The following is a 22,040-nucleotide window of genomic DNA, read 5'->3' on the forward strand; positions in this document are numbered from 1 at the left end:
TACAGTACTGAATGAAGATCATCAGAAATTGATTTGATGGCTGAGTGCTGAAAAGTCAACAAACTTTCTGCAATGTATGCATTTAAACTCTCCTTATAGAAATATAAAAGTTAATATTTCATATAAGTGGGCTTAGGTATAAGTAAGAAAAATTGAACTGATCCTGGCATATGCACTTTCATAAAAATATCAGGAAAAAAATTGATAAAAGAACGTCTCCTTCAAGCTACCCATCTATCAGTGTAGCTACACAGCAGCCATTAGAGTAATATCTGACTCACAAGCATTTATTTATTTGCCTCATGCCATTACAAAGTAGGGAAGACCTAATACCCCTATTTCACAGACAGATTACATAGCTTTCCTGAGGTTGTGCAAGAACTTTGTGGTAGATCGTAGACTAAGAGGTAAGCCTCAAATCCCAGATAAGTATTTCATCTTTCAGACCATTCTCCATGGTTCTTGTCAGTAAAATAGAAATAGTTCTCTTAAAAAAAAAAAAAAAAAGAAAAGGAAAACAACACCTCCCCCCCCCAAAAAAAAAAGCCCCACAAAAAAAAACCCACTAGGGCAGAATTCATTTGACCAAATACAGATGTTTATATTGATGCAGGTCAGCTTAAAGTAATTTTATGAACAGTGAAAGGAATTTTCAAGGTGTGATCCATCTATTCTAATTTAAGTATATAAAATTAAACATGGTAAATTTTACCCTGTTTGCCATCCTGCATGAATCTGGTGTAGATACCAAATTTTTCTGGGAGGACTGCTACCCGTACATTTTAAGGTCTAACAGTATCATGGCTACAAAGCCTGCTAAAATCACAATCAGGTTGTTTGTGGCATTACTGAATGGTTTGGTGATCTAATGTAATCTGTGATTTAATTTTTAGGCTTAATAATTTAACAAGTGAAAAATTCTAGTACCAGTATCATGTTCAAGTCTTCAATCTAACACCTTCCCTTACCTGCAACCTTTCAGTTTATGTAAAACGTAATGACAGAATTTCAACATCCAATGTAGAAATCATAATTTCTCTTACCACACAGCTATTTTGTAAAGATTAAATATTTCTACAATGATTTGAAGGTACAAGTGCTGTAGAAATGATATTATAAATGATATGTGTCAGGCCTGGAGGCTTATTTAAAAAGCCAATTTATAATTTCTAGTAATTCCCAGGTGAAACATAGGTTCAAATTTCAAATACTGACTAGACAATAAGATTAAATTCTTTTTCAGACTCTTCCTCGCCCCTTCAAAATCAACTCTTTATTTGCCAAATACCATGTGCTTGGAGTTTTTGTTCCTGTCATTTCTCCTGCAAGCTTGCTATTTGTCTTGCAAATATTTACTCATTGCACTTCAGTATACTGTGCTCAGTAAATAGAAGATGGTGGTGCTGGTACAAATTTTAAAGTGTATTGTGTATTTATTTTTAGATCATACTTCTCAAATGACAGAATAGAGTTCACAAAAATTTCAACTTATTTCATCTAACCTTTGTGTGAGTGTGCTGGTGTGTTCATTCCAGGACAATGCAAAAACCAATTTGTTTTAATGAGGGGGAAAAACCTTCATTTCACTTCAGCAGTTTTCCAGGAAATGGTTGGTTGCTTTCAGTGGGGTTGCAAAGCAGTGCTGTAGACATGGATCCTGCAGATCTCTATCTGCTTGCATTTCTTTGAGTAAAAGTAGTCTCTGGGTTCATATGTTAGAGTTATAAATATATTGAATTGGTGCGTATGTGCTCAACTTTTGGCAGATGAAGATCTTGATGTTTCTATGTAAATCATTTTTAGATAATGAGTTAGCTCAATATACCAGCATATGCCTACAGAAAATGTGTTTAAACATCATTCACTGAAATCTTAAGTAACAGACTTATTGACATATGAGCAAACTGTTCCCAGACAAGAGAAGCTGATAAACCCTGGTATATCTATCAGCATTCATGGCCATGACACACAATTTCTACCACCCACTGGAGACTGATTGTCTCTTTTTGGTTCCTATCAGTAATGTGAGGGAGCTTCTGAACCCAGTAGCCTAACAGAGGTAAAGTTGGCTCAGCTCCATGTCCTCACATCTTGAAGATACTTCCATGGTCCAACTCTGCTTGTTGGCACAAGATAGAGAGCTCCTCTCCCAGATCAATAGTTAGAAATAGAGTTTGTTGAGAAATTAAGACAGACTGCAGTGATCAGACAGAAAGCATGGTCAGACAATTATACTGGATAGCCTGCTTACTTGCTACCCATCCCTTTTGCTTCTTTTTCCCACTGTATTACCACATCTCTGCCTCCATCCACTTTGATCCCTCCCTCTCTGATCCTTTCTCTAAACATCTCATAATATGCTTTTTATGATTAGAAGATGCTCTTCTTGGTGTCCAAGAAGGAGTCACACACTTCTGTAGACAGTAATCCCTTCAGTCTTCAGGGTGATCCAGAGAGCTGCTCCCACTGACCCATCTGGTTGGTGGCATTCCTGGACATCATGGGGGATGGCTCACTGAGAGGGCTGGAGAGGAGCCCAGGCAGGGGACCCTTGGCATTGACCGTGTTACTGGGGTTCATCCACATGTCATTTTTCTCTGCTCGTTTATTTGTAGAGACAGGTGGGATTCTCATGTCACCCAGTGTGAAAAACTAACATTTCTGTTTATGATGAGCCAATAATGAATGCCAGGGAAAGGCAATCCTGCACTCCTTTTACACCAAAGGAAATACTTCAGCATCTTTCTTTAACTCCTAGTGTGGAGGTTTATCAGAAACAGAGAGAACAACCAGCAGTTCGTTCTGAAGACTACAGCCAGCAAGTTCCTCAGCAGAGTAAGAAATGGCAACTAACAATAAAAAATATTCATCCAGGAGAGTCTGTTGTAACAGGTTGAAGGGTAGGCATGCAGCTAAGAGCATCCCAAATGAGACCAAGAACAGCTGGGACTTTAAAGTGAACTTCTTAAATAGTAACTTGTACATGAAAGAAACCACTATATTTATCCTCTCTCTTTATTCTTTTGTTTTGGAGGGTTGTTTTTTTTTAAAGTGGTAGGATATGCTGTTCACAATCAAATCTCCATCAACTGAAATTACTGCAGTGTAGATTATTGAATGGTATACAGACAGACCCCAGACAATCCTGTTACGCTGCAGTTTCACAACCAGAATTATGAAGCAAAGTCATCGCTAGTTTTGATCAAAGGAGACTCTGAGGACCCCTTTTGCTTGATCAAGCTTTTGACAGTGCAAACTACAGGGTGTTAATTAACAATCTTTGACATCTTTACTTCTCTGATGTAGTTCTTAAATGGTTTCAAAGCTGTTATAATTCTCAGAAAGAAAACAGGAGATAGTTACAGAAAATTATTAGTGGAATAGTAGGTCAGATGATATGATAGTAATGATGCCTGTTGCCTTAAGCCCATGAATCTGTCAAAAAAACATGGGCTTATGCTATACCATTGCTGCAGGAGACACTGGTTTGGCCTCTTCACCAGTTTCTGGGTTCTGAATTAATCTTCCAAGTCCTTGGTTTTGATGCAGTGATTTCTTGCATAGTTTAATATCAGTATGGGAAAAGGCCACTATCAGCTGTTAGAAAAGGGTTTTTTCTCCACTATTGCTTATAAAAAATAATTTTTTCATTGGCTTTGCCTATTATTTTCAGTCAAACTTAGCACTGAATTTGATGCAGCATGTAACATCATGTGTACAGCACATGGAGCCTTGTAAAGCAGAGATCCCCCTTTCAGCTAGCTTGAAGCTATCTGGAAGCCTGCTAAGATATCCTTCTACCATGCAGCAGTGTATGGGAACAGCACCTCAGAGGATGAAAGAAGTTTGTTAGCATAGGGCTGCTACTTGATCTGTGCCACTGTTCAGGACAGAGCTGTACTGTGTACTCAGCTTCATCCAGGGACTTATGCAGTACAACCCACTTCATGACACCAATTCTGTCCTCAGGTTTCATTGTTGGGTAGACTTCTCTCAAAGTAAAGGTAAATTGAGGTGTACAAATTCACAGCCCACACTTGTGCCCCTGTTGAGTTAGGGTTCATGTGAGTACATGGTATTTCCCTTGTGGGTTTACAAGAGGCAAGTGGCTGTGGTTCACAAAGTATCTAGACTGCTTCTGGTAGAAAAAGACTTCTTTCACTCCATGCACTGAGTTAAAGCATAAGATCATTCCATTTTTGATGGCCTTTGGAAGCTTCAATTTGATCCCACCATTGGTGAGGGAGGGCCTGGTTCCCATGTTTGATGTGTTTTTCTTGCCTAATTTTAGAGAGCATACTGCCACTATCTCAAACAGGCGTAGTAAATTAAGCATTGTAGGTGGGATCATGGTCCAACCAAATTTAGGTGGTAGCAAACATGAATTAATATCTGAAAATGCACCAAGGAGAAAAAGCTAAATGGAATTGAGGGAGGGAGATTTCTTCTTTATGCATTCCTAAGGGATTTCTGTTAGCTCTATTTGCCTTTAAGATTTAGCAAATGTATCCTCAGGAAAGGAAGTATTATATCATAAATTCAATTCTATCCCTTCTGCGCTTGGGGAAAACATTCAGATCAATCTACCCCTCAGTGGATAAATTGAATGGTATTTATCTGTGCGTTGGGGTGCATGTATCTAATCCTGCCCCTTTTTTAAATTCTCTTTTATTTTTAAAGAAAACGTGTAGTCCATAGACTATTGCACAGTGCATCTGCAGGGTGTAATTTAATGTGCCCTTCTGTGAACTTTCATGCAGAAAATGTCAGTTACTTACATACCTAAACCATACGAGACATTGCCCTAACAATTCCATCTTCAGAAAGGTTAGTGTATGGGGTTTTTTGATAATGTGTGAATTATTGAGATAGCTTATTTGAAAGGTGGTGAAGAGGAGGAAAATCCTGTGCAGATGGAGAAATAAGAGGTTTTTAACTGGGTTTTTTAGCAATTCAGAGCACATTTTTAAGATGATGTGTGAATGAGATGAGGTAATTGATCAGTATCTCTTAGCTTTTAAAAAAAAAGTTGCTCCTGATAGCAATAGCAGTTGTATTCTAACCTTATTCAGTATAAACCATATGGTAACTAGAGTATTCTTTCTTAGTTCCTTGCATTTTCTTTAATGTTTCACATCTTTTTTGCTGTTACTGGCAGTACTTCATATAAATCCAGCTTAATCAATGCAGAAATTAATTTTCTTCTCAATTTTTTCCTGTTCCCTGTTTCCCTCTGCTTTTCCTTAATGCTCACATCTTCTCCAAAGGCACTGACAAGGGAATTGAATTTACAGATTCTTCTTTTCACTGCCTATGGATTATACCATTTAACTTTGAAGTAAGTCAAACTAGCAACGTTCATGTTCAGGGGGTTAGATTGCAAAAACACTTCAAATAAGATTATCACAGTGCTCTGCAAGTTTTTATTAATAACTTAAGATGTAAATTTTTGCTGGATTATAAACTACATATAGCAGACACTTTTCCCCTATCTTTTACTGTATTTTTTCCCCATGCCACTTAGGATAAATGGATAGTCTAGGGTAGTATTTTCCCATGCTGCAATTTTACTTGGGTTTCACCTTGCATATTTCAGTTGGCACGTAATTTTCGATGCCGTATTTTGTTGGAGATGAGGCAGAAGGGCTGAGGAGGGGAATTTTTTCTCCTCCAAGCTGAGGATCGCCATGCCATACAGCTATGAGACCCCTTTAATTAAGTCAGACTAATCTACGTCAGATGGGCTGGTATCTGAATGTGCTGTGAAGACAGCTGAGCTGTCAGTGCTGTACTTTAATTAGAACTTTTAATATTTCTTCCCTTACTACCCGAAGTGTGACCTGTCAAGCTGCAGAGAGGCTGTGCCTTCTTGATAGAGGTGCAGCTCTGAGCCCAGGACTGTCACGTACTTATATCCAATTCGTGTACAATCACTTGGTGGTTTTGTTGTGTTTTCTTTCTTGATGTGCATGTTGTCTGCAAGAGCAGGAAATCACAGTTCAGTTCATGTTAAAGGATATTTGGACTTGTTAAATAGCTCGTCAAAAGCCAGCCTACAACTCCTGACCCTAGTCTTTCTCAAGTGGTTTGAGAGTGTCTAGTAGTTTGGCTCCCCCTAAGACTTGATTTATTACTAAGGCTTTAGAGGCGTAAGAGGCAGCAGGATTTAGGACAGAGACCCAGCAGAGCAGACAATGTCTTTCCATGGTTGAACGGGGAATGTCCTCTTCCACCCATCACATTTCTCCCTTTCCCAGCTCCCTGTTCTTCCTTCCGTTGTCCCCAGAAGGTCCTGCAAAAGGTGTCAAGGTAGGGACCAGAGAGGTAGGGAAGGGAGGTGGCAGTATATACGAATTCTCTGCAAACTACTTGGTGAGTCTGGGACTGCTTTGTGTCATCCTCTGCAATTCCTTCAAGGAAGAAGTGACTATCATTACAGACTTAATTATCCCATGCAAAGACCCATTGAAACTGAGAGGTAAATACATAGGACTAGAAGTATTTTGCATCTAAGATTTGATATTAAGTATGTAAACAACATACAACTTGTACTTTGACAACTGGCTCCCCTCTTGTTGTTGATCAGAGCAGGGCATACCCTGCAGCTGGTGCACTGAACCAGAGCTACATTGTGGGTTGTTTGATAGAGTTCCCAGGGGACATTAAAATATTTCATACACAAAGCTGCTTGATCTCTGGCTCTATATTCTTTGACACTGTCTTATTCTAGCCCAGTTTCTTGCCATTAACAAAACATGTTTCTGTGTTAAAGACCACCTGCTGAAGTCACCTTGTGTTGGTAGATCACGAGCCAAAGAAGCTGAAGAGCCTTTTCTTCTGTAATAAAGTTGCATAAGCTACAAATTTACAGATCATGATATGGAATCATGGATTGAACCTCTTCAATCATTTCTCAGGGGAAGAATAACCCTCTTGGAAAGCAAGGGTTATGAATATATATTATAAAATCAACTGACTGTTATCAGAATAAATAAAATTGTTCAGATGGAGAGCAAAATTATTTTCAGTAAATAAATAGGTAGATAAAATCTAAAAGCTTTTATTCATCTCTGGAAGAGCTTATCAGCCTTACTTATTTTGCCTTTACAAAGTCAATTAAAAATATATAAATAATGATTTTTCTGGATGCATTCTACTAATTTCTCTCATTTGGGATGTATTGTCTCTGTACTCTGTATATGTTTTGCAGCTCTTTCTGTCCTGAACCATTCTGCTACCAATGCACAGAGACAGTAGTAATCCAGTATAATTCATAGCAGTGAGAGCTAAAATAATCCCTGTCCTAAATTTCCTACATTGTGATGTAGTTTGTATGAGAGTTTAACCAAGAAACCACAGATGAGAAGCAGGAATGCAACTTCAGCAAAGTGTCTTGAGTTATATACCAAGAATCCAGTTGGAATAATCCTGAATCTAAGCAAATCTCTCAGGTGAAGTTTGTGTTTAGCAGGGAGTGAAAGAAAAGCCCATTTTGATGTTATTTGGGAGGGTGGAAGCAGTTTGTTAAAAACAAGAAATCCTGCCTTCAAGTTGTGATCATAACAAAAAAGTGTCTCTAGGAATAAACAATAGTAAATGTAATGCTAATTAATGAGGTTTTTTGGGTTTTTTATGTGCTGGATAAAGGTTTAGAGTACTTAAGGGGAATTTAGCATTTTTCCTCAAAACTAAATTTAATCATCAAAAAAAGAGTTCAATGAAAACAGATGTTGCCTTGCACTGCTGGATTCCCAGTTGATGCATCCTTAAGAATCTGAAACTAAAAATAGAAAAACTTAGTGCCAACCCAAATTTTCCACATTTTTTCCCAGCAGTTTTTCAATGAAAACATGCCTTTAGCATGTTTTAAGCATTTAATTCATTCTTGTTTAATATTCTGAATTGTTTTATGTGAAAATAATCAAGACATTAAAAGACAATTTATTGGCTGTTTGTGCATTTTTTATACTGTTAAATGATGTATTGGTTGAAGATTTAATTTAGTGAAAATATATTCTATATATGCAAAGGAATTGTTTAGTTTTCTCCTTGTTCTTTAAAAACTGGCATTTTTGTTTTGACTTGCTAGCTTTTGGTAAGTTACCCGAATAAAAAAAAAATTGTTATTCTTAGAAGTCTAGTAAAAAACCATCTGGAAAATGGCTTTACTAAATTTTACTAAATTTTCTTTGTCCAATGAAATACAAAATAGCATATGCATTTGATTTTATTTTATTTTTTTAATCTAATAGCTGTTTCACAAAATTTGTACCAAAGCCATAGTGCCTCTTTAAAGCAAGCTTACAAGTTTGAGGTTTGCAGTCTACCTACACATTGCAGATTCTTAATATTGTTTTTCTGATTGGTAAAACACTAAAGGTTATGCCTGTGATTCCTGCATAACAAAAATTACCAAGCAACAATGATCCAGTCCTTTTTTTCTACCTTCTATTCTCTCTAGAGCTACGTCTACCATGATCCTGTCAGGTACTACATGATGCAAAACCCCAAAGAGCGAGCACCTCCTTTGGCCCACACGTCTGCAGCCTATCAACAACATGCTGAAAATCTGTATGGGAGGAACTTCAACCAGCCTCAGCCAGACAAGTTCTCACCAGAGTCAGAAATGGGGCTTGACCAAAAAACTCTGATGGCTGCGCTGCATACGTACATCACTCAGAACTTGTCAGCACAAAACAATGATAAAAGCTCTCACAGCAGGACTAAAGGGTCTCACAATTATGCTGATAGATTCTACTCTTCGCAAGTCAGTCCTTTTGATGAAACTTTTGCCAAAGGAAAACCAGAAGATTTTAAAATGAAGAAGCTGTTCCAACCAAGACCTGCGTCTGGAGTGCTGAGGCCAACCCCGGAGATGCTGAATCATAAATCTGCTTCCCAGGATGATCCAAAGGACCCGCTGAGTGTAGTGGATGGTAAAGATGATATTTACTTATTTTAACTTGTCTGAAGTTTCCCTCATGTTCACTGAGCATTTTTAAGAAAAAGGAGAAGAAAATTAAACATTGTGATATATCTCCTACTGTTGGCACATTTATATCTACTGTAATACCCGCAGTAATAACGTTCACCATTCTAACTACTCTCTCCCTCCAAACATCTACCCACATTCTTCAGCCCACCTTCCATATGCATGCAGAAGTATATGGCACTCAGTAAGATGTAGCATTTATGTAACTTGTTATATTTTCAAAGCATTTTACAAACAACACATAATTATGGGTATATCTTTGCTGTCAAATCTGGTTTCATACATGCATCCCACACTATATATATAGGTGATATAGAAATGCCTGGGTTGGTTCCATTTCTCTGGATGTAACTAGAAATTCAAAGACCATGGGTAAAAGTTGAAGTTAGACACAGATATTAAGACTGAGATAAATTCAGGTGCAGAACACAGAGAGGGGAGGAATCTGTCCGTCATGTGGATAGGTGGACACAGTGTAATGCAAGAAGCTGGAGTTAAAACTGCTTTTGTCTGGATGTTCTTGAACAACCCATTTGCTGGATTTTCACCCTGTTTTGCTAATGCTGCTTGATTATGACCAGATAGAAATTTCCTTTGCATGTGATAGTTTGACAGATATATACATGAAGATGGAGTGTAACATCTCACGGGAAGCCGTGATACATTTTAAGTGCTGCTTTGTAAGACAAGATGGCTCTTCACATCATGGCTGGGGATCAGGTAGAGTTTAGAAAATAAATCTCATTTGCTTTATTGTTTCTTTAAACTAATCTAACTATTGCTGTTATTACTGTGGTTCAGTATGCCTGAAAAATGAAAAAATTGATCCTCAGCCATCACCAAGCAGTTGCATCTGTTACAATGTAGTCAGCACTATCCCAATGGATTTTGGTGATATGTAAGAAGAAGAGGGTTCCTCTGAATCCTTTCTGTAGTTATTATTGTCCATAAAGTTTGACATTCTTTGTTTTGTTGGGTTTGGTTGTTTTGTTGGGTTTTTTTTAAAAACAGAACACACAGAAATGTCAAAGTTGCAGCAGAGGAAAGATAATGCTTGCAATCTAAAGGATACTCAGAAGTGAAAGCATTCTTGGTATGGTGCCCAGAGATAATAGGTTTCAAGGAACGAACTATAATGTAAAATCAAATCCAGGTGGCACTGTAAGTCTCCTGCACAGGTTAGACAATTTTGATGCTAGACTCAAAACAAACTAGGCACATGCTGGTTTCATTATCCTCCAGCTGTTCCACTTCACCTTTCCTGGTAGGAGCCAACCAGGAAAAAAATGCTTAACACTTAGAGGGAATAACATGTTTCACAATTCATTGGGTTGCACTGCTTTGACTTCACATGCATAATGTGCCCTGTAGGAACCTCTTCCATTGCATTAGCCTTTAAATGTTGCATAGAAGTAAAATTATTAATTGTGTGAGTAGGAAATAATATGGTTTCCTTTTTATTTTTGATCCACTAAATAGTTCCATAGGGAAATGGTGAGGACAGACCCCAGCGTATTTGTAGTTTAAAGTGCTCTCCTTTGGAGTGATGGTGGTTTGGATTCAGATTTGCTAGGCTGACCTTTTAACCTTTGTCCAATCTCTTTGGTGCTTCAGGAGTTTCGTTCACTTGCGGGTTGTTTCTCTCACTCTCCTAAACACAGACCTGTTCCAAAACTGGAAAGCACAGGGAGACATGAGCTCAATTCTCTGCTGCATCTGACACAGGATTAGACAAAAGAATTTGACTGGGATAACAATCCAGAAGGTACTGAGCAGATTAGCACTGAGAATTGCTGCAAAACAGTGGCAAGTAAATTAGCTAACAAGGCACCCTGAGGGAGAAATACAAGAGAAGGAAATGTGGAGCCTTTTTTCTAACAGATTTGGAAACTATTACCTCTAGGAGTAGCATGATGTGCGTGGGTACTGCCTTTGTAGTCACTGTGCAACAGCAGAATTGCTAATCTGTCCTCTGCACCAGCCTTATTTAGAATTTTGTTCAATTTTAAGCGTTTTGTTCTAGTCTGCTAATTTCTGATGTATTATATGTTGCAAAATACGTCTCTCCATTGCTTTGGAAAGGTAACAAATTAGTAATTCAGATGTTTTTTTTAAAAAAAACCAAACAAAAAACATACATGTTTATAGGGCAAAGGTATTTCTGGCCATCCTCTGTCTTGCAAAGCTGTCGTAGCCAGTCCATGTGGTGCTCAGCTGCTGAGGATCACAGAATCACAGAATCGTAGGGGTTGGAAGGGACCTCGAGAGATCATCGGGTCCAATATGTGGTCAGTAGGGTGATGGGGAAGAAGATGATAGAGAATTTTGTGGGACTGCTAGTAAAGTTACTGCTGCCACACCATTCAGTTGTCAGGTAAACTAGCTTTGGCAGTTATGTCAGTGGAGTGCAGAGCATGATTTATATGCTGTACATTAAAAAGCTAAGCTGCTTTTCTTACCTACTAGGGCAATTCTGTTCATGAAGTTGATATTAAAAATTACATAATCTAAGATATATGTGCTTTTAATATCATCATGGTTCCAAGGCAGCTATGAAAAGCAACTTGCTTTCATCAGTTTGGAAGTTGGAGCTAAGGGAGGAATCTGGTTCGCAGTACGAGCCCTGTGAAACATGGCTGAGCGTTGGCTGATTCTGTTCAGAAGGGGTCAGTGGGAGAGTATAAAGGCTGTGCACAGGTACATGCATGTTTGAGGACATGTACCATTATTCCATGGTTCGGTGTACCATTGCAGTATCCATCTGCTTTTTGATCTTTCTCCAACAATGTTTTCTGATTTTAATAATTGTGTAATAATTTCTTTGAAGTACCCAAAGGTGTTTGCAAAATGTTGCACTGATACTTATTTCTGTATCAGCCTTACCCAACAATATGCAAGTGATATACAAACATGGACAAATACCATAATAAGAAGTGGAAACATCTGTAATTAGCATGGACACATATTAACACCATATCAGTGGCCTCATCAAGTTAGCAAGACTCTTTATGTGGATCTCCATTTCACTTGGCTGTTACAGAGATTTTGGTAACTGTTCCTCCTACTGTAGTGAACACACAATGCTCCTCATAATTGCTGGCTTTGATTATTGCCTTTGGTCCTTGACCAAGTGGGCTTATTCAATGAACCAGGAGGACCTGTAGTAAGTCTGCTAGTGCTACCTGGAGTAGGGCCCATGACCACAGTTTCTTATTTCCATTTTGTTTGAAACTGCTTTGTTGTTGACCATGAACCTGTGGAGGTGGGCTGGAGAGATGAGACTTGGTAAGATAATAGATATGAAGAAACGTCGGTTTGGAAAAAAAATAAACAGGATGGAAATAGCAAGGCTTATGGACTGTGTGTTGTTGAGTAGCTTAGTAGTTGGTCTTGACAGCTGCCTGTGAACCAAAATAACAAAAAAAAAATAATCTAGCTTTACATGAATGTAGCTCTTTTAATTATATATGTCCTGAAATATAATTATCTTTTAAGATTTGTCTCCAAATATTGCTGTAGTGGCCAGGGACTAGTTTAAAATATAACAAGCAAATGCAAATACAAATTATTTTTCTGAAGCTCAAAATGTGCTTTCAGCTTGGAAACCTCAGGTGTTTTGAGCTACTTTTGACTTGAATATGCTGCTGAATTCCTGTACTTTGAACTAGCTTTTTCTATCATAACGTTGTACAACTTGTACTCAGTGTTGTAACTGCTTTTATGCTGTTCTGTTTGCTGAGAATTGCTTGAAACACCTTCCTATGCATTTTGCTGTAAAGTTCATAGTATTACTAACCACTCTTTTGACATATTTTAAGACTCTTAGTCCCATATTCAGAAAATAGATAAAATTTCAGTATTCTAAGTAATATTAGCACTGAGTAGACTTGAAAATCCAAGAGTTTAAATTTTAGAAAATAGTGCTACTTGGCATGTGCTTTTGAAATTTTTTGTGAATCAAATTTCTTGGTAAGATGTTTCCTAAAAGCTTGGAAATCACAATAACTGACTGACATTCTTCTCAACATGTAATGGTTAAAAAGCAGGGGTTCTAAGGCAAAGGAAAAATGTTGTTTCTGTTCTGAAGCTGAAAAAATAAAAAGTGCCTCAAAAATATTATGGGAAGGTGAATGAGTGATCCTAAAACAGCCATTATCATTTAATAATTTAATAGTTAGGAAACTCAATTGTGGGAAATTCATGTTCAAGGCTCAAATAAGCTAGCTGTTTTGGGCATATTCTCTCTTCTTTTGCCTAAAGTTGAAGGTTTGTGTGACTTAGGAACGTTTCATTCTTGGGATAGATGTTTTCTAAGGCCATTTCACTTTTATAAGAGGTTTAGAAATTCAGAGGTAGCTTCTTGATCTGCCCTAAAAATTATTATGAATATTTGTAAATATTATTCCACATGATTGGAAAAACCTTCACAATCTCATTCATAGAATTTTAGCTGCTGCACATCATGGCTTATTCATATCAATGGATAAATGGCAAAAACTCCTGAAAAAGAGTCACCAAAGTCATCAAGTTTTCATTCTTTTGTAGATGCACTGATGTCAGGTAATCAAACAGTGTTCCGAGAACACTTTTCCCACTGTGATGTGCCTTGCAATGTGTCTTTATACATTTAGTTGAAAAGTTTTAGTTTTGATTTGGAGCTGACACATATTCTGTCTTTTCTTTGCTGACTTTATTAGCTCTGCTTCAATAATTTAGGTTTTTCTGTCAGGTTATTGTCCAATAGTTCTATAAAACATAAGAGAAATGATACCTAAGCAGACTCAAGGCTTCTGTGGTAATCTGACAGTGCTGATATTTCCTACAGCTTAATTTCCTGCATTGCTGCTATGTGTACCATTTTCTCCTAATGGCCATCTTCCAGGTAGCTATTGTGCTTTTCAAAAAAGTTTCATGAAATCAGTGTGATGAAGTCTAGTGGAAACTTTTATTGTGGTCTGGATCAATTTGCTCTTGGAGATTACTTTCCTAAATAAAAGTATTTATCATTATGTTTTCACTATATTATAAAATTCATAAAAGGGATGGATACAATACAATAACATTGTGGCCAGCAGGTCGAGGTGATTTTGCCCCTCTACTTTGCTCTTGTGAGTCCTCACCTGGATTACTGGGTCCAACTCTGGGGTCCCCAGGACAGGAAAGACGTAGAACTGTTGGAGCGAATCTGGAGGAGAGCCATGAAGATGGTCAAGGGGCAGGAGCGCCTCTCCAGTGAAGACAGGCTGTGAGAGTTGGGCTTGTTCAGCCTGGAGAAGAGAAGGCTCTGGGGTGACCTAATTGCAGCATACCAATTCTTAAAGGGGTCCTACAGGAAAGTGGGAGAGGGGCTGTTCACCAGGGAGTGCAGTGATAGGACAAGGGGCAATGGCTCTAAGCTGAAACAGGGTAGGTTTCAGTTAGACATTAGGAAGAAATTCTTTGAGGTGGTGAGGCACTGGCAGAGGGCTTTGGGCAACCTGGTCTAGTGAGGGTGTCCCTGCCCATGGCAGGAAGATTGGAACTAGATGATCTGTGAGGTTTGTTGCAACCCAACATAGAATCATTCTATGATTCTATGACATGTGGAAAGTATTCAAAATTTTCTGCAAAGTGTTACTCAGCTTCCATCAAACAAGTCCCAGTTTTGCTGCCTCCAAATATCTTGGCCCAGAGTTTGGCACAGGTTATGAGATTAATTCTTTCACAGTTGTTACTGAACATATTTGCTTTCCTGTACAAAGCACTCTGCTATTTCAGTATGATACCGTAATTTTTTGCCAGTTTGAGATTCAATCTATCTTTTTTATTGCTAGTCATGCTTAAGTGTGTTTAAAACTATACCTGTGTATGTGAATTTCAGAAGTTCACTGCATACAACCTCAGCTAAATTTTGTAGTGAAATCAGTAGAATTTTGTAATATTTTCATGGTAGATTATTGGAAAGATGTATACTTTTAACCTGGAAAAGGAAGTACATCAAAGAACTATCTTCCCCATTTGTCAAAACCTTCTTTGACTCACAGTAAACCTATTATTTAAATGGCTTAATTTATCTTGGTTTATATTGACTCATTAGTTTAGGAAAAATGGCATTAGTTTAGTTGTTGAATTGTGGGGTAGGTTGGAGGAAATTAATCTCTGTTTTGAGATGGCACCATGAATCTGACGGTCAGCTGCAGGCTCTAACCTCTTCAGCTGACACTGTGGGCCCAAAAAATTAACAGACATATCCAAGGTCTTGGCCTCTATTCCCAGTGACAATCCTTAATTCCTGTCTCCTTGTAAAAGAGGAGATGTTCTGCTGTCTCTTCCCTCAAACAGAAGAGACCCTAAATATTACTTCTTCTCCCCTTGTCTTTATTACTTCTTTCTCCTTTCTGTGAGAAGCAAAACCTCTCTTTAGCCCCTTTTCTAGTAGATTTCCCCTTTGCACACCTACCTTTTAATTCACCTTTATGTAAGCGTTGAAGCTGGCAGCATTCCCAAAGTCTTGTTTACATGATAATGAACATGTCCAACCACAGGGCTTAATCAAGACATATAATAACTCTACTATAAGAAAAAAAAGTTGCATGTTCCTTCAAACTGCTTCTGTATAGATTCATACATTCAACAGACATTTAAAAGCAGTCCATATCTTCCTCTTACACAATATCTTCTATGTAAAGAGTTTTCTTGCCTGCATGCATAGGAACACTTCCAGGGAAGGGGTATCCACAACTTCTCTGGGCAACCTGTTCCAGTCGTCACCACCCTCACAGGGAACAGTTTCTTCCTAATGTCTAATATAAAACTGGCAGTTATATAGAATGGTGCTGAAGGATATAGGCAGTTAGAAAAGTACTTTCTCTGAAGAGCTGTGATATCTTCTAAATCACCTTTAATATCTATTGTCCTTGAATTTCATCTTCTCTTTTTTTTTTATCAAGGTTGGGGTTTTTTTTTGGTTGGTTTGGGGTTTTTTTCCCAAAAATAAAAGTACATTTGCTTTTCCTGACCTTGGATGTCACTTTAACATTTCTTTCCTCTGTGTTACTCATAAAATATTCATGGCTGATAAACCAAACCAAAAATGTTCACTTTTGACAAAAAATATATTTCCAAGAGAAATCAATACAATTTAGAAGGTTTGTCCATTTATTATCCATGTATGTAATGGGCATATATCCATATTCACCTCTAATTTTAGAGGAGCTTTTTAATTGAAAGACAAAATATACAACTTTTTTCCAGAGCTCGGTATAGAAATCACTCAATATCTAATAAACAGTAATGCTGTTTGTGCTGTCTTAGTGCAGCTAAAAAAAAAAAGCTAAGCTACTTTAATTACCTTTTTTAATAGTGTTTTTAGTCAGTTTAGACCAGGAAACACACCCTTCTTGTAAAGAAAAAGTGACGATTGTATACCCTTCTCTCTAGGTGAACTTGCTGGGTTGTAGGGCTTATGTTTCCCAGAGCCCGACATTGATTCACCTTGTCATGAACTCTAACATCCATTTATAATACGATTTTTTCTGTAAAGATGGCAGCATGAAAGCGTATGCACTCTGTTGGAAAACAGACACTTCCCATGATGGCAAAGCTACCTTTTAGGAAAAATGAAAGATACTTACTGATACAAGTGCCTGTGCTTCATGTATGCAGCTAAATCCTGTGCTTGTGTTGTTTTGTGATCCAGAAACACTTATTAAAGACGTATTGAAGGACCTAGAGAAACACCAGGTGAATGTGGAGAATCTCAGCTCAACAGAACTGGATGAGATTGCTGATACTATCGCCAATGCAATTCAAACAGTTGGCATTCAGGAAGAAACAGAGGAGATTGCTGGAAAAACTAGAGGAGACAAAGCAGAAGATCAAATGAAGGAAGGAGGTACTCAAGGAAAGGCAAAGATTCAGACTGAATTAATGGAAAACAGTGTTAACACACCAGGTATTAATTCCAAGAGTTAAGTACAGCACATGATAGTGAACCTAATTTTCCTTTGTTGTTTCTCATTAGGGCTAGAATTCCTAAAATTAGTTTTAGAGAACAGAAGGAAAAGTTTCTGTATTTAGTTCTGTTGGACTTGGCAGTGCTAGGTTGGTGGTTCAACTTAACAATTGTAGAATCATAGAATCTCCTGAGTTGGAAGGGACCCATAAGGAGCATTGAGTCCAACTCCTGGCTCCACACAGGGCCAGCCAAGTCAGAGCATGGGAGTGAGCGCACCGTCCAGATGCTTCCTGAACTCAGTCAAGCTCGGTGCTGTGACCTTAAAGGTCTTTTCAAACCTAAATGATTCTGTGATTCTCTCTCTTCCCCCTAAGGCTGTAGAATTTTAGCTGTGTTGTTTTCTGTTTACAGCAGATAATTTATTTATCAAAAATGCATCTGTGAAGCCTTTTTTTTTGTAGCTTCACAAACAAGATAAATGTACACACCCAATATATTGAAATCCAAATTGCTTTATGCTGTGTGGTCTAATTTCCCTTTCTTGAAAATGAGATGTTTAAGCAAAATGATATGAAAAATTATTTTATTCCAAGAATTTATTTTGAAATATGGGGGGGGGGGGGAAATTGTGTTTTACAGATAACAATTCTTTAATGTACCACAGTTACTTTCAGAAGAAAGTCCTAGACAGGTATGGGTAGAAAACTACTCATTCCCTTTCCTGCTCAGGGAAATAAAAGAGTTATTATGGTTATTTGCTTCTGCCTGGATACATATTTTCCTGGTTATGCCAATTAGGGGCTACAGTAATTGCCATTGATGAGTTAATACCACAGTGGGACATAAACTACCACTTAGCCATTCTCTACTTCAGGAATGTTACGCTATCTCAGACACCAAAAACATACTATATAAGTAAGAAGCAGTAATTTTATCTGACTGGCTTTTTCTCATACTAATATATTTAAATAATTACTGGTATAGTTTATTGATTAATTACTGATTATTTTGATTGCCAATTCTTTGTATAGATTAAAATGAGCCGACGTGAAGGTTTGGCCTGAATCATGCCAGGGGAGATGAATAAGGCAGTTCATAAACCAAAGAGCCAGCATTGTTTGACTGAGGTTAATGATGTGACTGCAGATCATCAGTGTAGTCAGTGTAACATGTTTTTGCTAGATGATATCTATACAAAAAAGTCTTTTTCCTTCACCACAATATGTATGTCTATATGTTTCTTTTTCCTTTAGTGTAAATGTCCATTCAGCCAGCTAGAACCATTTTACTGGGTTTTTTTTCTTAGATATTGATAAACTCATATGAAGATTGGACACTTAATTATCAGAATAACACTATTGCATTGGCTCTCAAAGTACTCCGTCTATTGATCTTGCATTAATTTGCTACTGAAGTGGGGTTAGAATAACAACACTGAATTATAAAGTGCTCTTTGCCCGTTCAGCTTAGGTGTCTTAATGTTTAAATTGCATGAAAAGGCCACCACTACAAAGCTGTCTATAAGCAATGTTTGTTTTATATATGATGTTTTCCCTTCATAACTATGTATTTGTGCTTTTCATATCCTGCAGACATTGGAGTGCATGAAACCAGTGCCAAAACTGATAAAGAGGTAGAGTACCAATTTTTTAACAGAACAAGTATTCCATCTCAGAAGATGGGGTTTATGTGCAGTGAAGGTCATTCTTTACCATTAACTCATCCAAACTGCTGAATATCAGACATATCAGCTCTCAGCATTGCATCTCATACCCTATGTGGTAATGTCAAATTTCTATTCCAGTTTGGGTTTTGCAATATTCCTCATGATCTTTGATTCATATCCTATAGACTTACATCTTATATTCAGCCTTTTTTGAGTTATAGTCATCTTTCTTTTTTCTGGGTTGCATGGAGCAGAAAAAATCTTAAAGAATTTTTTTTATTTTAACTGCTAGGAATCTCATCCTGTATACCCTATCAAAAGTTAACACTGCAGGACTCATAAATGGGCAGACCCTCTTGTGTTCACAGTAATATCTCTTAAAGTAGCTACCCTTCTACCAAGGAAGGAGAATGCACAAATGGACAAATTGGCAGCAGTTTTAACCACCCACGTGAAATTCTTCAAGGAGTGCAGCACTGCATTCACACTAGATTTACAGGGGATCCCATGTATAGATTTCTTGGTGACAGTTTGAATAGGGGATGTGATAGAAAAGAATATATTGTGTCACAGAGTACAAAATTCCCATTAGCCATCATCTCCTCCCAAATGCTTGGCTGTAATAAACTTACTTAATGCAACTAGCTAACAAATTGTTCCAGGCATGTGGTTTGAGTTTGCTCATTTGTTTATTGTTTGATTTATTAGACAGATATATCATGCTGTGATCCTGTATTTATTTAGCTTAGTGGATCACTCACAGTTTGTTACAGCTTCTAGAGTGAAATATAAGTGAAATATAATTCGTCACATAATACCTCTTCCCTTTCTTGTGTTACGACTTGTGAGACAACGTTTCCCGTCCTAAACCTTAAGCATATTGATGGGTAGTTCTGTTTCTTCTTTTCTTTAACCTAATTGATAACAAAGTTTTATTATCATCAATACTTAAATACACAGACACATGAAAATAAAAACATTGAAAATGTCATCAGCATTTTCTTCTATCTGTTCATGACAAAGACTTTCCATATTCTATGATAATTGAAGGAGAAACTAACTTTATTCTACTTCACCATAGAATTTCTTCACTCTTATTAAAACATTGAAAAATACATTGGCATAGTTTAATAATTTTTTAATTATTACTGAATTAATGTTATATTCTTACATTCATATGAATAGACTGTACTGAATCAATCAGTGAGTTTGAAATACTGTGTCCAGCTTTGGCTCAGTATAACATTCCTGTGTTCAGTTTTAAAAATAATACTCTTTTTATTACAGGAGAAGGTTGAAAAACTAGTTAAATTCTTGAATGAGAATGCGTTACCCGAAAATATGCCTAAAGACCTTATGCCAGAAGAATCTACTAAGGCAGAAACCAAGAAATCTGAAGACACTGACTCTTCTTCCTCAGAAGAAATAAATGCTGGTGTGGAAAATGTAAAAAGTGAGACTTTCTCAAGGGAACTGACAGCTGGAGAGAACAGTGAATCTGACACAAAAGACCCAAGCGAGACCCGCTACTGGATTAAGAACACTTTAATGCAGGATGGAAACTCCTATGAAGAGCCTCAGAAAACTATGGAACAAGGCTTACAACTTGAAGTGAAGTCTTCAGAGGAGCAGGAATACGGCTACATTGTGACGGTGAAAGAGTAAGTATAGCAGCCAATTTGAATGGCGTTTTTAACTGGAGAAGATAAAGTCATTGCACCTAATGAAATATGAATGTACAAAGGAAAATGCCACAGGCCTGATTTTTAATACATCTGAAACTGTTTGGAACCTGTTCAGTACTTTGATGAAAATACAAGAAAACAGTTCCATTTTCTTACAGTTGCCTTTCCTCCAATGCGGAAGATATTTAGTTTGTAGGTCTTTTACTTAGACCTCTCTCTATCTTCTCATGTTCCAGTGACCTTCCAATATGTCAGTAAGTGTTCTTACGGTTTGGATGTGGGCTTTAAATATTTGACTTGAAAGTAGCCTAAATATCAATGCCTGAGTCATTCTTTCAAAAAACGACACACAATAATAAAGCACAATATTTTCTCTGTGGTTTCATTTTGATCTGAAAGTAACACATATAGGAATCCAAACTTCACATATGCAGCTTGTGTAGAAAGAAAGACCTAATGATTTCAGGTCATGTCACTAATGAATTTGACATTTAATACTATACTTTCAAAAGACAGCTTTTTCCCCCTAGTGATACATAGTTTATTATAGAAACATTTGGGAGTTTAGAACGATGCGGGCAATTCTGCATCCTTTTGCTCCCTGTTATATTTGGTTAGCAATTCTGACTCATCTGTGAGAAATTAGGAATTTCTAGGATGGTCTTACAAATGTCTGCCCGGTGTTATAGAGAAACTGCTCCAGAAACATTTGTAGCATGGATTGATTCTTTTGACAGTCTCAAACTTCTTAATGGGATCGAAGGCAATAGGATTGTGGAGGATTCTTGTTTTTACCACAATCCATTGCTTTGAAATGTATGTGTTTGCGTATCAGAGGACAACTTCTTGTTCGTCTTCTCCCAAGGGCTACACTTGAGAAAGATGGGATCACGAAGAAAGGATGCCATTTGGGGGAAGAGATTTTATACAGTGCATGGAGGGACAGGCAGAAGAGAGGAGAGTGAAAACTGAGACTCGGCAGCCTGCAAACATCAGAGACAGGCAGAGACAGACTGAGACTTCTCAAAAAGTAGGGAACAAGCACTCACTCCTCAGAGATAATGGAAGGAATATATTTTATAAGGACTCAGAGCTTACCCTACAGAAAATAAAAGTTACTTAGCTACTGGAATGAGAGATGCTGAAGGAAAGGTCTCACCCTGTGAGGACATAGTGGGGATGAAAGTTATGATAATAGAGCCTTGCATTGCTCCCATTCTGAGTTTTATTTTTATCATTTCAGTGTTAAATATTATTCACTTTCTATGGAAAACCACCTCTAGAGCTTAGAAAAGACCTTTTGGAAGTTTTGGAGTACTTTAAGGAAAGTCCTAAATGATTTGAAGTCCAGTTGTGTAAATTCTCTGCGTGTCAATAGGCAGTGTTAATAATCATTTAATGGCTGAGTGCTTTGGATTTAATTAAACAGTTTTAAATAGCTTTTTTAATTACACTTTTCAATTGTTTTCCTGTAACGTTCATTTTTGTTGACCAGTTCCTGTAGCAGGCTGGCTTTTTTTAAGAACCTCCTCCAGGAGAAAGCCAGTTATTGCAGAGTAATAAATTTTTCTCTCTAGGCTGTACCTTAGCCCTTTGGGCAGGCTGCATTTCTGTTTACCTATTGCCAAGGGGCCACTCAGGAATCCCCTTCTATGTTTCTGAAACCAGTCTACCAGAAATGGATGCGATACCCTAGTTTAACCATACATCTTTGTTCCTGCCTATGAGTACTATATGGAGCAGTAGAAATTAGTTTTCCCC

General features: G+C 37.5%; 1 protein-coding gene across 1 annotated transcript in view; it reads left to right on the forward strand.

The window, feature by feature from the left end:
- Positions 1–22,040, forward strand: part of PTPRN2 (protein tyrosine phosphatase receptor type N2) — a gene marked incomplete at both ends in the record, with an annotated part of 656,586 nt that overhangs the window by 243,529 nt on the left and 391,017 nt on the right. Inside the window, 4 exons of the mRNA XM_084279942.1 lie at positions 8,462–8,936; positions 16,671–16,925; positions 18,521–18,561; positions 19,882–20,255. Coding sequence (XP_084136068.1) covers positions 8,462–8,936; positions 16,671–16,925; positions 18,521–18,561; positions 19,882–20,255 — 1,145 coding nt within the window. The remainder of the gene's footprint in view (positions 1–8,461; positions 8,937–16,670; positions 16,926–18,520; positions 18,562–19,881; positions 20,256–22,040) is intronic.

Source organism: Gallinula chloropus (assembly GCF_964237585.1).
Source record: "Gallinula chloropus genome assembly, chromosome: 2".
Classification (NCBI taxonomy): Eukaryota; Metazoa; Chordata; class Aves; order Gruiformes; family Rallidae; genus Gallinula; species Gallinula chloropus.